At 42.3% G+C, this 16,521-nt stretch overlaps 1 protein-coding gene across 2 annotated transcripts in view; it reads right to left on the bottom strand.

Annotated features, from left to right (window-relative positions):
* The window catches only part of LRP1 (LDL receptor related protein 1), a 439,205-nt gene that overhangs the window by 133,693 nt on the left and 288,991 nt on the right, over positions 1 to 16,521 (bottom strand). For both annotated transcript variants that reach the window (XM_069758543.1, XM_069758544.1), the window contains 7 exons: positions 15,624 to 15,788; positions 12,627 to 12,871; positions 12,403 to 12,534; positions 10,673 to 10,900; positions 10,346 to 10,520; positions 443 to 537; positions 94 to 243 (listed from right to left, as the gene is read on the bottom strand). In XM_069758543.1, the coding sequence (XP_069614644.1) occupies positions 94 to 243; positions 443 to 537; positions 10,346 to 10,520; positions 10,673 to 10,900; positions 12,403 to 12,534; positions 12,627 to 12,871; positions 15,624 to 15,788 (1,190 nt within the window). The remainder of the gene's footprint in view (positions 1 to 93; positions 244 to 442; positions 538 to 10,345; positions 10,521 to 10,672; positions 10,901 to 12,402; positions 12,535 to 12,626; positions 12,872 to 15,623; positions 15,789 to 16,521) is intronic.

Here is a 16,521-nt window from a genome sequence, read left to right as displayed (position 1 = left end):
CAGACAACAAAACAACATTTTGCACCCTCTAGGTTAGCTTTACGCTGCACAGAATCATATTGAAATGTAGAAAGGTTTTTATAAGTACTTTACCCATTATCGCCAATGCTGTTGCTTTTCCTAGATAAGTTTTCATAGTAAGAAAAATTTCCAGTCCTTTTCCATTGAGGTTACATCTATTGATGGTTCCTGCTCCAGAACTGATCCAGTAAAGCTTTTTCTCAAGGTAATCAATTGATAATCCTGCAAAGCAGAGACAGAGAATGACTAAGTATATAGTATTCAGCACATCCAATAGTTATATACAGAAGTGTTAATATGTGTATTGTGCTCAAAATCCACTTTTTTATATTATTATGTCTGTGAAAGGGGTACCAGATAGTCATACACTTCTGACTCAGGATCAGTAAATGACTGATGAACTGTAGCTTTAAAATCTCACCGACTGGTCCCTTCTGTCCAACAAAGAGGACTGTTTGCTCTGAGCCATCCATATTAGCCATGCTGATGTTGTCCCCATCTGTCCAGTAAAACTTCCTGAAAGAAACACACTGATTATTCCATGTCCAGCCACATGTGCCCAGAATAAGATGAGCCGCAGGCACCACACTGAGGCAATTACCTAACCAGAACGCAGACACAAACCACAACCATTCTCCAATATTCCAGACCACGATTACTGCCTGCACAATGACTGTAGAGAAATACCAGCCAACAACAGAAAAACCACTCAGTGTCTTGCAGGTTCCAATATTTTACCTGAAATAATATTAGCGTTCTCACATACAAGATGGGAGAAACCGAACAATAAAGTTCAGGGTCTGTACCGAACACCTAGTGTTCGTGCAGGGACCCCGAACACGGACTTTTCCAGGGAGTCCATTTTACTGTTCGGGTTCAGAATCTCGAACATTGGGTGTTTCCAACGTTGTCAACTGTATGACAGCGTATGAAACATCGGTGGCTCTGATCTGCGGTAAGGTCATTATCACCGGACAGAAAGCTGTGGTTCCCATGCTGTCAGATGACAGAGTGAGCCAGCAGCAGGTAAAAGGGTTACTGCCGGTCACAGGTGTCAGTTGATGAAAGAGTACTACTGTCATCAGCCTACGCCTGCTGTCAATGATAACAGCAAGAGCAGTCACCAGTGATAGTATTCCTCAGTTGGTGCCTGTGCTATAAATACATTTTTTTTTTTTAAATTACGTGGGGTCTCTTCTATTTTTGATAACCAGAGCAGGCAAAATGACAGCTGCAGGCTGCAACTCTCAGCTGTCAGCTTTATCATGGCTGGTTATCAAAAATACAGTGCTATCACGCCATTTTTTAAATTACTTAAATACATCATTTTAAAAAACGGTGTTTGGTCCCTCCATTTTTGACAACTCACCAAGCTAACGCAAACAGCTGGGGGCTGGTATTCTCAGATTTGTGAGGGGCTATAGATATCGGCCCCCACACAGTCTAAAAATAGCAGCCCACAGCCACCCTAGAAAAGGCACATATAATAGATGCGCCAACTCTGGCACTTTGCCCAGCTCTTCTCTTTTACCCTGGTGCTGTGACAAGTGGGGTAATAGTTGTTGGTAATAGCTGTTTTATGGTAGCTGAAATCAAGCCCACCGGCTAGTAGTGGAGAGGCATCTATAAGACGCCCCCATTACTAACGCCATAGTTCGATTGTAAAAAAAAAAACACAGCCAGAATAACGTAATTGAAATAAAAATAAAAAGCACAGTTATACTCACTATTACGCCTAATGTATTGAAGACCATGTTCCCTGGAAAAAAAATTGAAAATAAAAAACAACCATAATACTCACCTTTACGCCTAATCCACCGATGCCCATGAAAAAAATAACCATCTCTCTCACCTGCCCGAAGTGAAGATAGTCCATTATGTCCCACGACGTTACGGATAAATTGGAGAGCAGACACATCAGTGACCGCTCTCCCAGCCAGCTGGCTCACACTGACACAGGAGTGTAATCACGCTCATGCAGTGGCTAGCACTGAGCAGCTATGAGAAAGTTCACCGGAGTTCATAGCTATTCTTTCTCATGCAGCGAGCAGTGCCCTAAGAAAGGCCATCGGGGTTCGCTAGCTATGAACTCCGGTACACTTTCTCAGTGCTGAACACTGCAGAGGCTCGATTGTGCTCCTGTCTCAGTGTGAGCCAGATGGCGTGGAGAGCACTCACTGATGTGACTGCTCTCTAAATCATCCAGAACATCATCGAACAGTATGGATTATCTTCACATCGGACAGGTGAGGGATATGGCTGTTTATTTTTATTTCTTCCAGGGGACATGGTCTTCAATGGATTAGGCGTAAAGGTGAGTATAACAGTTCCTTTTTATTTTTATTAAAACAAAGGAATCAGTGTCTTTATTTCAATTAAAGGATTTTATTCTGGCTGTGTCATTTTAAAAACTTTAACTATGGAGTTAGTAATGGGGGTTTCTTATAGATGCATCTCCATTACTAACCCCTGGGCTTGATAGCTGCCAACACAACACTAACATCAACCCCACAGCTATTACCCCACTTGCCACCACACCAGGGCAAGTGGGAACAGCGAGGCGAAGCACCAGATTTGGAGCATCTTATTGATGAACCAACTTGTCACAGTGGTGTTACGAGACCGCGTTGGTATCTGTGAGTTTTCTACAATGACCCATTCTGTCATAAATGTTAGTAAGAGCAATGTGGGAGGAGGCCAATATTCATGGCCCTTTCTTAGGCTATTAATATCAGCCCGCAGCTGTCCGCATAGCCTTTGCAGGTTATTGAGTATAGGGGAAATCCCAAATTATAATTTTTTTGGGAGGGGTCTTCCCTATAATAACCAGTAAAGGCTAATCAAACAGCTGTGAGCTGATATTAATAGCTTGGGAACCTTTATCGCTATTAGCTCCTTCTCAGAATATTAACATCAGCCCTCAGCCACTGGCTTTCCAACTGGGGCTTATGAAAATTACGAGGGACCAACCATGAAAAAGACGACTACTGAGTGTTGAAGCCCACAGCTGACGGTTTTTCCTGCGCTGGTATAAAAAATAGAAGAGACCTCATGTAATTTTATTTATGTAATTATTGATAGCACAATAATTGTGATGATGAATACTCTTATCAGGGGCACCTGCTCTCGCTGTTCTCAGTGACAGCAATCGTAGGTTGATTAGAGTAGTACTCTCTCATCAGCCAATGCCTGTGACCAGCGGTAACCTTTCACCGCCGGTCACAGCTGTTGGCTCACGCTGTCATCTTACAGCGTTTGAACCGCAGCTCTGACCAGCGGTAATGATCTTACCACTGATTAGAGCCTGTGTTTGCATCACTGTCATGCAGATGACAGCGTGGCAAACAATAGCTGTTCAGGTTCCCCATTCATCTGAATGGGGTCCGGGTACTCGAATTAAACTTTTTTTTTTTTTAGATGATCGGCCGAACCTCCTGGACCCGAACATCAATGGGTTTGCACATCACTACTCTCCCTGCAAATAGAAGAGGACTTAGATCATCATACAGAATACTAAGTAATCACTAAGTAACTCGTAATCACCTGGAGAATAGCAAGGAGAAAGACATATAAAAAGTCTATATGGACAAAACTATAGGGATTTCATTTGAGCAAAAAGATGAGCAGTACCTTAGTCCAGTGGCCACTGTCTGTGGCCTCCAGACAATAGCTCTGCAAACCTTCCAATGCCTGCAGGCGCCTCTTCTGATTAGCAGGTCTGGCACGTCATGTGTGTCACTCCTCAATGATGACTATAGTTCAAAAGAATGAGCTGAGAATGCCAGTAGGTAAGAGGAGATACACAGGGATCTGGTCTGGCAGTCATGGTCTACCAGAACGGCCAGTGGACCAGGTTCTTGGTTTTTTTTCTCAACTCTAGTCCTATTACGTTTGTCCACAAAGTAAGTCTGTCTTTCTACTTACTATTCTACTGGTGACTAGCAGGACCTATGATTGGCAGGTGTCTTGCGGATTGAAGGACCCTGGCCAAGTCACCATGTTGGTAATCCATGGCTGCTGGTTGGTGTGAATATTTTTGTTCAATTTCAGTTTGGACACACCTTTGATCACTAATTTAATTTTTTTCTTTCAGTCCCATTGCCAAAAGTGCATAATATCTAGCCCCTCGCCATGCAGTCTGCTCTTACTAACATTTATGACAGAATGGGTCATTGTAGAAAGCTCACAGATACCAAAGCGGTCTTGTAACACCACTGTGACAAGTCGGTTCATGATATTTTTTGCCTAATAAATATTACACCATCAATTGTGAGTGGTATTATTGAAACATGGACGCATTTAAGCTCCACAAGAACTCAGTCACAAAGTTGTTAGGACATGTACAGTTAGAGTGGGGTCACTGACTGATGAGGTGCAGAGTTCACAAAAGTCACCAACTCTCTGCTGTCTCAAATGCAGAATTCAAACCTCCTCTAGCATTATCATCAGCCAAAATCTGTGCACCAGGAGCTTCATGACATGGGTTTCCATAGTTGACAGCTAAATGGAAGCCTTAAATCACCAAGCTTCAGATGAAGTGAGAAAAGACACCACCATTGGATTCTGAAGCAATGGAAATGTGTTCTGTGGAGTGATGGATCACTCTTCTCTATCTGGAAGTCTGATAGACAAGACTCAGTTTGGTGAATTCTAGGAGAAGGTTACCTGACTAACTGCATTGTGACAATTGTAAAATTTTGGCCATTGGTTGGCCTAGTCTCAATAGCCCCAGTGAGGAGAATTCTTAATTCTTAACATACCAAGACATTTTGGACAATTTTACTCTTCTAACTTGTGGTAACAGTTTGGGGAATGAACTTCTCTGTTCTGGAATTACTCTGCTCCAGTGCGCAAAGCAAGGCCCATAAAGGCTTGGACTGCGAATGTTGGTTTGGAAGAATATGACTGGACGCAGCAAGTCTTGACCTCAACCCCATTGAACACTTTTGGGATGAACTAGAATAGAAACTGCAAGCCAGAACCTATCCTTCAACATTAGTGTCTAACCTCATGAATGGTCTTGGGGACGAATGAGCAAAAATTCCCTCTTGTAGAAATCCTTCCCAGAAGAGCGGAATCTGTTATAGCTGCAAATGGACCAACTCCATATTAATGTCTAAGGATTTACAATGGTAGGTCATAAAAGTTCCTGTAATTAATTGTATTGTGTAGGTTCCCCAACCTTTTGACATATAGTATAGTTAGATATTACACGCCTCAACTATCAAGTGAGAGTAGAGTAATTTTATGAATAGTACCAATTTTTAAATGAGGGCTGAATATTAAAAGTGATACTCTGTTTTAGGTAATGATTACATTATTGTACCAAAGAAAAGTTCTATAAACTTTACAATATGTTTTATAGAGATCCAAGACTTTGATATTGATAGCAACCCCTTTATCACTGAGGAAAACCCTTTGAGGAATCTTTAACACATGAGATGTCATCATGTAAGAAAACCTTGCTGGTTCTTTCATGTCTTCCAAACCAAAGCAAGACATCTTTCTCCTTTTATACTCAAAGTGTTGAAAACTGACTTTTTCCTACTTTGATGTTTCTGACAGTATTTTTTTTGTACTTTTTATCACCCACTTCTAAAATAGCAGCTCCTGTTATCAGGTAGAGAAGTGGCATTGGATCACACAAATATTCAATAGTCACTGGAGAAGAAATAGGAAGATTCCCCCACAAAGTAACGTCTGCACATTATCCCTCATCGAATAAACCGAGCAGCTGAAATATATTACCAAGCATCAGATTTCCATAGGATACCGTGTATATGTGTAGTATTTTATATGGCTGCTGGAAGTATTTCTGGGCACTACGCATATAGGTGGGATGAAAAGTCTGAACCTCTAAATATAATGATTCTGTTGAATGCAGCCAGTGAATTCTTGGATGTGTGTTGGGGTCTGCGTGACATTATCACGGTGTCTGATCCACAGTTTCCTCACATTAATTTCCCGTAATGAACCCAGCTCTCCCACACAGATGGCTCTGCTTATTTCCACATTACTGGAAGCCTCTTGGTCCACCCCCACATCCAGGCCAGCCAGGGACAGAAAAGCAACCAGAAGTAGTCACACTTTCCTGTGTGCCACAGAGCAGAGCCCCTGCAGGAAGAAATGTGAACTGCAGCGAGTGTGCTTGTAGAAACAACAACCCCGGGCAACTTCAGACGCGCACTACCCTGATTAGTATTAATAGTGGAAAAATGTCTATTCAGAAAACATCCACGCCAAACCGCCTAACACCTAAAGCGGACTGCCCGGGTTCTCAATGTGTTTACTGAAGGTTTTTCCTTTAGTTCATTTATATTCTTACACAAGTGCTAAACCTGGCCATAGAAACCGAAATATGTGGTCACCACAACTAAGGATGTGAAGAACAAATCCGGTCATAGCACATGGATCTCCCACATACATAGCCATCTGATCATCATTTATGGACTTACATCCTCCAGTAGAGAACATTTTCCTAGTGAATACGTCAGTAAATGTCAGACCGAGGTCTAGACTTCCAGTAACTAGAGAGAACTTTTTGTTTTGGCCCTTTCCTGCATATTTGTACATCAGCTCTGTATTACATGGGGATTTAGGTTACACCTTACAGATGGTCCTATATATGGGACACTATTTCTTCTCTGTTCACATTTGGATAGTATTATAGTTCCATTATAGGAGCAAAAAAAGCCAAAATGAGAGCAGTGAGTGATCCGTCATGTGTCGCGGGTTTACCCCGAGAGAGGAGCCAAAAGATTGCAGCGTCTGAAGCACTTCTTTCTCATATTAAAAGGTTGCAGGTTTCTGTCAGCAGTGCAGTGGTTAAATTGTTCAGCTCGGAGTCTCTGAAGCTTTCTGCATGGAGGATCTCAGATGTGCAGTATCAGCTACTCCCCTCTCCTATTTATTCTGGTCTCTGGCAATCTGGATAGTGTTAATCTTGTACTGCCTGGTGAGAAGTGGAGGAGTCGGTTTTGGTAGAGGTGCTTTGGAAAATTATCCTGTTCCACTGCGTGCATAGTCCCCATCCTCTCCCATTTTGTTTACCTTCCCAATCTCTCCGATGTTCCTCTCTGTTGTGAGTGCATATTTTGTATGATTGGTATTTTCATTTATCCCTGTACATCCTTCCTTGTTTGTCTGGTTTCTGTATATTCATAAATTATTCCTCCTCACTTCCCTGCACGGGGGAGGGGAGAGGTAAGGGCTGATTTCAGGAGCTCAGCAAGGTATGTGGTCCCAGTATCTTCACCATCAGAAGTAACCTGGGGAACAGGGATAGCTAGAACTCCCCTAGTATTAGGGACAGGGAAGGAGTCCCTGGCATGAGACAACAGAATTGTGACATCACGAGTGACACCAACTGTGACCACAAAAACCCCACTCCTTATAGTGAGGTCCATCAGTTTTTTGTAATCTTACTAAACACAAGAACATGACGGAATCTATGATAAAACCTACTGGTAGGATAAAAATCAGAAACCTACAAACTGGTAGCGCTGTTAATAGGACAGTTCAGCTCATTAGAATGATTTAATAGGGTTGTCTCATTACAGACACCATCTGGCCTCAGTCATCTGTATTTCACGTACATGTTCCATCCATCCCTGCTTTTCATAGATAAAACACATACGGTAAACATTACAGTCTATAGGGCTAATCATATTTTTATGGGGCTTTTAATAAAGTGAGTGTCCCCCTTCTACTTCCCCCTTAACCCCTTCATGACCTTGGGATTTTTCGTTTTTCCTAGTTTGTTTTTCACTCCCCTCCTTCCCAGAGCCATAACTTTTTTATTTTTCCGTCAATTTGGCCATGTGAGGGCTTATTTTTTGAGGGACGAGTTGTACTTTTGAACGACAAGTGCGGTGAAATTGCAAAAAAAGTGCAATCCCACACTTGTTTTTTGTTTGGCTTTTTTGCTAGGTTCACTAAATGCTAAAACTGACCTGCCATTATGATTCTCCAGGTCAGTACGAGTTCATAGACACCTAACATGACTAGGTTATTTTTTATCTAAGTGGTGAAAAAAAATTCCAAACTTTGCTAAAAAAAAAAAAAAAAAATTGCGCCATTTTCCGATACTCGTAGCGTCTCCATTTTTCGTGATCTGTGGTCGGTTGAGGTCTTATTTTTTGTGTGCCGAGCTGGCGTTTTTAATGATAGCATTTTGGTGCGGATACGTTCTTTTGATCGCCCTTTATTGCATTTTAATGCAATGTCGCGGCGACCTAAAAAACGTAATTCTGGCGTTTCGCATTTTTTTTTCTCGCTACGCCGTTTAGCGATGAGGTTAATGCTTTTTTTTTAATTGATAGATCGGGCGATTCTGAGCGCGGCGATACCAAGTATGTGTAGATTTGATTTTTTTTTAATTGATTTATTTTGATTGGGGCGAAAGGGGGGTGATTTAAACTTTTATATTTTTTTTATTTTTTTCACATTTTTTTTAACTTTTTTTTTTTTTACTTTTGCCATGCTTCAATAGCCTCCATGGGAGGCTAGAAGCAGGCACAACTCGATCGCCTCTGCTACATAGCAGCGATCTGCTGATCGCTGCTATGTAGCAGAAATGGAGGTGTGCTGTGAGCGCCGACCACAGGGTGGTGCTCACAGCCACCGGTGATCAGTAACCATAGAGGTCTCTAGGACCTCTATGGTTACCATCCAGACGCATCGCTGACCCCCGATCATGTGACGGGGGTCGGCGATGACGTCATTTCCGGCCGCCCGGCCGGAAGCGGTAGTTAACTGCCACTGTCTGCGTTTGACAGCGGCATTTAACTAGTTAATAGGTGCGGGCAGATCGCGATTCTGCCCGCGCCTATTACGGGCACATGTCAGCTGTTCAAAACAGCTGACATGTCCCGGCTTTGGTGCGGGCTCACCGCGGAGCCCTGCATCAAAGCAGGGGATCTGACCTCGGACGTACTATCCCGTCCGAGGTCAGATAGGGGTTAAAAAAAGCAAAATCAGAGACATTTTGTTTTTTTTATCTGAGTCACAAATTAAACTCAACAATTCAAATCAATGTGTCTACAGAAATAAAAAGATGGATAGCACATGGTCATCTGAGTGCTGTATGGTTTTTAGGTTTCCATGAGTAGAAAAGGTCTGGAAATGTGTTTTTTTTCATACAAGAAAAATGGACGACTGATCGTTCAAAAAATAAAAAAAGTAGATGAAAATCAATTTCTCACTTATGAAAAAAAAAATGCACTTCTGAATGAGGCATAAGTCCAATTGCTGTTTGCTAGTGGCCAAGACTTTAGGCAAACAGCTGAGCTTGCAACAACAGCTCAGGGAAGATGTAATATTATATGCAGCTATTCAGTAAAAGTTCATATACACCAATATTGCCGTTGTTCTGATAGTTTGACCTCATAACCTCATTAATCCTTACTAGAAAGCACAAGTTAGTGGGAACTTGGTTTGTGACATCCAGAATGGAGAGATTATTATGAAGAGCTTCTCCTTACATTATGAAAGCAATTTATCAAATTTGATGCCGATTTCTGAATTTTTTGCAAACATTTCCATACATGACAATAATCAGACACACAGTATATATTATACACACACACAAACTTTGATTTCAGCACTGTTGCTATTTTTCTATCTCCACCATTTCATACTTTTTCTTTGTTCTTACTTTATTGACCATACAGTCCCCACTTCCTAACTCCTTCCTTTCGTCATTGTCCTCTCCTTTATGGGAGTTCTTCGAAGCTCTTCAGCCTTTTTAAATCCAGTTACAGTACTGTGCACATTTGTCTTATTACCTTTAGAAAGGCGCAGGTCCAGCGCAGTTGATGTGATTCAAAAATGTTGCTCTCCGGATCTTACCCTTTCCATGAGCCCAGTCCGCATATCGTGATAATCTCCGATTTGGCAAACTGCTATCTGAACAATACTCTCCTCCCGTCACAGGCTACAGCTATGGCACATCAGGCTTCTACAGGTGTTGTTTCCTGACACAACCCCTTCAGCTAAGCGTTACCATCACCCCTTACCCCCATTTTGTTCCTTCGCGTACTGCCATATCTGCGCACCTTTATCCCATTCAGATCGTCCCCCTAGTCTAAGGATTAGAGGTTATCAATCTATCCTACAGTGTCTTCCCACGAATAGTTTCTTAGTACATTATTTTTGTCTTCACCTATTCTACAGCGAATTGTGCTTCCACCATTACTAAGAAAAATGAGAATAGCTGGATCGGTATTTTTCCTACACAAAGGCTTAAGGAAGATAACCAATTACCTTAAAATGTAAATAACTTACAATTATCACCATCATTCAACCAAATAAAGGCAGAACTCACCCCTCCAGAGGATTCACCACAAGGCAGTGGGGTTTGTCCAAGCCCTGGACGACTGCATTCTTGAAAGATCCATCTAAGCGAGCCACATTGATTTGCTTTTTATTAGCGTCGTAACTTGTCCAGAAGAGGTTCCTAGACACCCAGTCGACAGCCAGACCTTGAGCATTTGGCAAGTCTAAAAATTCAAGGTGGATAAACAAAAATTATATACACAATTTATTAATGGAAACTCTTAAAAACAACATTTAAATAATAAAAAAGTATATAAAACAAGATCTTATATACGTCTAGTAGGAGAGTCCTACAATAACACTTGCAGTTTATTACCTGCAGACACCACAGTCTCCACTCCGGTGCCATTGATGAAAGCTCTCTTGATGGTTTGGGTGCGGACATCCGACCAGTAGATGCGCTGCTCTATGGCATCATAGTCTACTACAGTGACATTGTCGATATCCGGGACAGTGAAAGAGATGATGTAGTTGTAATATGGGTTATCTATGTCAACTCCACGGATTTCCATCTGGCGAGCATACAACAGGAATCTTCTGGATTCTGGAAGTGTAAAACGAGAAACTGAGGGATTTTCTTCTTAGAAATAAAATAATTTTTGTGAAATTTAATACAGATCAAGTTAACGAGGTATTCAGGATATGCCAAAAAGATATAAAAGATGCAGAACCCAGCACTGGGACCTGCATCAATCTCAAGAACAGGGCTTATATGCAAATTAGATATTAAGTGCTTTGTACATTACAGAGCATTTAAAGGGACACTGTCACCTGGATTTGGAGGGAACAATCTTCAGCCATGGAGGCGGGGTTTTGGGGTTTTTGATTCACCCTTTCCTTACCCGCTGGCTGCATGCTGGCTGCAATAATGGATTGAAGTTCATTCTCTGTCCTCCGTAGTACATGCCTGCACAAGGTGCAATCTTGCCTTGCGCAGGCGTGTACTATGGAGGACAGAGAATGAACTTCAATTCAATATTGCAGCCAGCATGCAGCCAGCGGGTAAGGAAAGGGTGAATCAAAAACCCCAAAACCCCGCCTCCATGGCTGAAGATTGTTCCCTCCAAATCCAGGTGACAGTGTCCCTTTAAAGAGACACTGCCTTGTTTCCCTGGCCTAATCAGGCTACCAATGATGCTAAAGAGGCTAGTGCTTTGAGGAGAGAAACAAACCAGAGAGTCAGAGTCCTGGAATGTGCTATGTCAAGGCTACAGCACTAAAAGTTTCATGTGCACATGAAATTAAATGTTAATCACTCAGAAATGCAGCAACAGATATAATATATAAAGGTGTTGATGGAGTTAGCCTTTGGGGGGGGGGGATGGTTTGACCATACTGACAAATTTTCATTAATGCACCACTCCAATATTTTTTTACATAAGGTACCTGAGCTTAGTCTTATACTTAACTGTTGAGTTCTTCAGCTGTTTCCGGCACTGCTCCAGTCACACACCGCAATTTTGTGACTGCAATGTTTGACTGTTCGGGCTCTCATAAACTTAAATTGTGTTGGGACTTGATTTGCTCCCGCAAACACTGGAGCTACCCAGCGGGTCACAAACTGTTAGAGGCTGACTGGAGCGGCACCGATAACAGATGAAGATGGCGGCTGGTAAGTAGGAGACTGGGGCGGCGGTGTCAAGGAGCTTAGATTAGTAGAACCACTCCAGCAATAAAGACGCTGGAGCGGTGCTTTAAGGCATATTCTGTGGGAATACCCCATTAATATAAGAAGTACACAGAAAAACAATTTCCCAGTTTAAAAAGTATACATGTTTCCAGATCAATGGTATAATTTATGGAGGGCATAATCCAAGACCTTTCACCTACATAGTTAGGTTTTACAACAAAAAAACTGCAATTACCAAAGGGAACAGATTTCTAGCTCAACACACAATCAATGCTGTCAATTTTTCCTAACAAACTATTAGCCATACTGGGGTACAATGAATATTGACATCATTTGCAACATTGGAAACCCGGTCAAGACAGGTCACACTGTAATTTCCAGGTAATTTATTTTGGGAGGCATCGTGGTAACCTTACCAAGACAAGTCTTTTTGTCTGGAGACAACTTCATGAGATGAGGGCAAGCGCAGGAGAATGTCTGGTTGTAGGTAATAAGGCACAGGTGGCTGCAGGGCCCTTTTCCATCATTTGCTGCACATGGATTTGGAGCTACAATGAAACAAAGAAAAGAAAAAGCAGTCGGTTAACTTCCCGGTGGTTAATGGAAAAGCTACAATACGCAAATGCATTTTCGGTCTTACCTAAGGGTTGGCGTGAGGGGTGATAAACCTGAAGGTCAAAGGGTTGAGTGTTGGTACGCTGCACAACAGTCACATTGTGACCGGTCCATTTATTTGCCTTCGCAAGGGTGTTTGTCCTCCAGTCCGTCCAGTAGACTTCCCCACCATACAGAGTGACGGCAAAAGGATGAGATAAGTATTCGTGGCCTTTCAGTACTTCAATGTGTCCTGAACCATCATATTTTGCTGAGTAAATTGCATCTGATCTAAGGAGTGAACACAGCTAAGTAACCAACTCTTACACAGAAGCGGAGTTCGATCGCGCCCCATATACTAGTCTAGGAAATGACTGGCCAGTCAGGATTCCTTAACAACGTTATGTACTAAAATAAGAATGTCCATTACCTGGCACAAAAGGAAGTTACAAGTATTTTTCGGACTAAAGGATGCACATTACTAGAAGTCACACCCCAGTTTTTGACAGCAGAAAATAGGAAAAGCATATATCCTACTAATCAAAACTTTCTTGGAGGTGTAAAGAAGTGCAGGGTCTAATTTTAATACTCAAGGGTAGAATAGGGAGGTAATACACTGCTCAAAAATAATGGGGACACTAAAATGCCACATCCTAGATATCACTGAATGAAATATTCCAGTTGTAAATCTTTATTCATTACATAGTGGAATGCATTGAGAACAACAAAACATACAAATGATCAATAAATCAAAATAAATATCCTGTGGAGGTCTGGATTTAGAATGACACTCAAAATCAAAGTGGAAAATCAATTTACATGCTGATCCAACTTCAGTGGAAATGCCTCAAGACAATGAAAGGATGCTCAGTAGCGTGTGTGGCCTCCATGTGCCTGTATGACCTCCCTACAATGCCTGGGCATGCTCCTGAGGCGGCGGATGGTCTCCTGAAGGATCAACTCCCAGACCTGGATTAAAGAATCAATCAACTCCTGGACAGTCTGTGGTGCAATGTGGCGTTGGTGGATGGAAGGAGATAAAGTGTCCCAGATGTACTCAACTGGATTCAGGTCTGGGGAACGGGCAGGCCAGTCCAAAACATCAATGCCTTCATCATGCAGGAACTGCTGATACACTTCAGCCACATGAGGCCTAGCATTGTCATGCATCAGAAGCAACCCAGGCCCCACTGCACCTGTATATAGACTCACAATGGGTCTAAGGATCTCATCCCGCTACCTAAAGGCAATGGCAGTAATGGTACCTCTGACTAGCACATGGAGGGCTGTGTGGCCCTCCAAAGAATTGCCTCCCCATACTATTACTGACCCACTGCCATAGCGGTCATGCTGAAGGATGTTGCATTCTCCACAGCGTCTCCAGACTCTGTCACAAGTGCTCAGTGTGAACCTTCTCTCATCCATGAGGAGCACAGGTCGCCAATGTCAAATCTGCAAATCTTGATGTTCTCTGACAAAGGCCAATCACCCTGCATGGTGTTGAGCTGTAAGCACAACACCCACTTGTAGACGTCAGGCCTCATACCACCCTCATGGAGTCTGTTTCTGCAGTTTAAGAAGACACATGGATGCTAGTGGCCTGCTGGAGGTCATTTTGCAGGGCTCTCTCACTGCTCCTCCTGTACCTCTTTGCACAAAAGAGGAAGCAGCGGTCCTGCTGCTAGGTTGTTGCCCTCTTACAGCCCTCTCTACATCTCTTGGTGTACTGGCCTCCTGTCTTCTGATATCTGCTCCATGCTATGGACACTGTTGTGAATTCTGTGGCAGAGCTCCCTCCTGTGGTCACAAGTGGTACTTCGGCTGATTCTCTCTGTGAGCTTCCGTTGGTGGAGGAAAGTGGTACTGCGGCTTCTGAGTTTCCTTCCTCAAGTGATGTGGTGAAGTCGTTAGGTGCTGCTCTATTTAACTCCACCTAGTTCTTTGATCCTGGCTTCCAGTCAATGTTCTAGTATTGGACCTGTTTCCTCCTGTAGCGTTCCTGTGGCCTGCTGCTCTGCATAGCTAAGTTCCGCTTTTGCTTTTTGTTTGTTGTTTTTTTCTGTCCAGCTTGCTTATTTGTTTTCTTGTGCTTGCTGGTAGCTCTGGGACGCAGAGGGTGTACCTCCGTGCCGTTAGTTCGGTACGGAGGGTCTTTTTGCCCCCTTTGCGTGGTTATTTGTAAGGTTTTGTGTTGACCGCAAAGTTACCTTTCCTATCCTCGCTCTGTTCAGAAAGTCGGGCCTCACTTTGCTAAATCTATTTCATCTCTACGTTTGTCTTTTCATCTTAACTCAGTCATTATATGTGGGGGCTGCCTTTTCCTTTGGGGTATTTCTCTGAGGCAAGGTAGGCTTATTTTCTTTCTTCAGGCTAGCTAGTTTCTCAGGCTGTGCCGAGTTGCATAGGGAGCGTTAGGCGCAATCCACGGCTGCCTCTAGTTGTGTTGGAGAGGATTAGGGATTGCGGTCAGCAGAGTTTCCACGTCTCAGAGCTCGTTCTATGTTTTTGGGTTATTGTCAGGTCACTGTATGTGCTCTGACTCCTATGTCCATTGTGGTACTGAATTACCTTATCATAACAGGACACTGTGCTGACAAACAGCTACCCTTTTTGCCACAGCTTGCACTGATGTGCCATCCTGCATGAGCTGCACGACCTGAGCAACTTCTGTGGGTTGTAGACACCGCCTCATGCTACCGTACAGTACCTCTAGGGTTGAGAGCACTGACAAAATGCAATAGTGACCAAAACATCCTATAATCCAAAAAATATATCATGCTTATATCTATAAAGAATTAGAAAATTAGATATACCGTATAACTTTGACGGTGGAAAGATCAGATCACTGATTAATTGGAGAGTGGATAACCAAATTCTAGGCACATAGAACACAAATTTTGCTTTCCCAATTTACCGTAAGTCACACAAGTGATACAAGCTGTGTCTTCTTCTAGACCAAAATGTATTTTAGGAGTTAGGAGTTTTCTGTCCTGGAGCGTAACACTTCTCTCATACATGATACTAATGTATGGTCAGGCTGTACCTGGCATCGATCCAAAGAATGCGCTCCTCCTGGTAGTCTACGGTAAGACCATTTGGCCACCCTCCTGATCCAGTCTCTTTATGAATAGTTCTGCGTCCTTCTCCGCTCATAGATGCCGCTTCTATACGTGGCAAGCTAGAATCCCAATCTGTCCAAAAGAGGATTCTTAAAAAAAATAAATAAATAAATGAAAAAAAATTTCACCCAATAAAAATATAAATATACAAATGATGTTGATACACGGCATGTGGCTTCTTCTCACATAGCATGTATTGGAGATAAGCACTTCTATGATCACTATGTTACTATAATAATGCATTTTCTGTCGGAAATATAGCAGAGAACAGAGTTTGGCTCTCTAACAGTCCCTTAGGACGAAAAGATGGCGCACAACTTCATTCGGATTGGACTCTACAGAATCCGTTTTTGGGTTTGGTGGAAGTCCTAACAGGGCAATTCCAATGATCAAAAAATAGGTGATAACTTTAAAACTTGCTACAAACTAAGTTTTAGAAGCATCATATAGGTCCATATGACAAAAATGCAGAGGTTATATATAATAACACCCCCATTTCTCGAATGACCTTGAAGGACATGTGTCTTTTTGCAAGACTACTAGACATGTAATTATTATTGTTTGTATTGTATTAATTATATATTTATATTTACAATGATATTGCCTTTTTTTTTTTTACTGCACTACTGCCGATGACAATGAGATCCACTGACAAACTGGTTGTAAGTTTTGAGTTATTTTTCAAGAATGAATTTGTTAACATGTCCTTGCCACTACAGTTTACTTGCTGGGGCAGAAAATATATCACTATTAAAAATTAGGAGGGTCATTGAACTGTCTCACAGATAAGTGAACAAAATGAGCCGAAGTAAGTGGAGAATT

This window comes from Ranitomeya imitator, chromosome 3 (assembly GCF_032444005.1).
Source record: "Ranitomeya imitator isolate aRanImi1 chromosome 3, aRanImi1.pri, whole genome shotgun sequence".
NCBI classification, from domain to species: Eukaryota; Metazoa; Chordata; class Amphibia; order Anura; family Dendrobatidae; genus Ranitomeya; species Ranitomeya imitator.
This window is presented reverse-complemented; position numbering and strand designations above follow the sequence as displayed.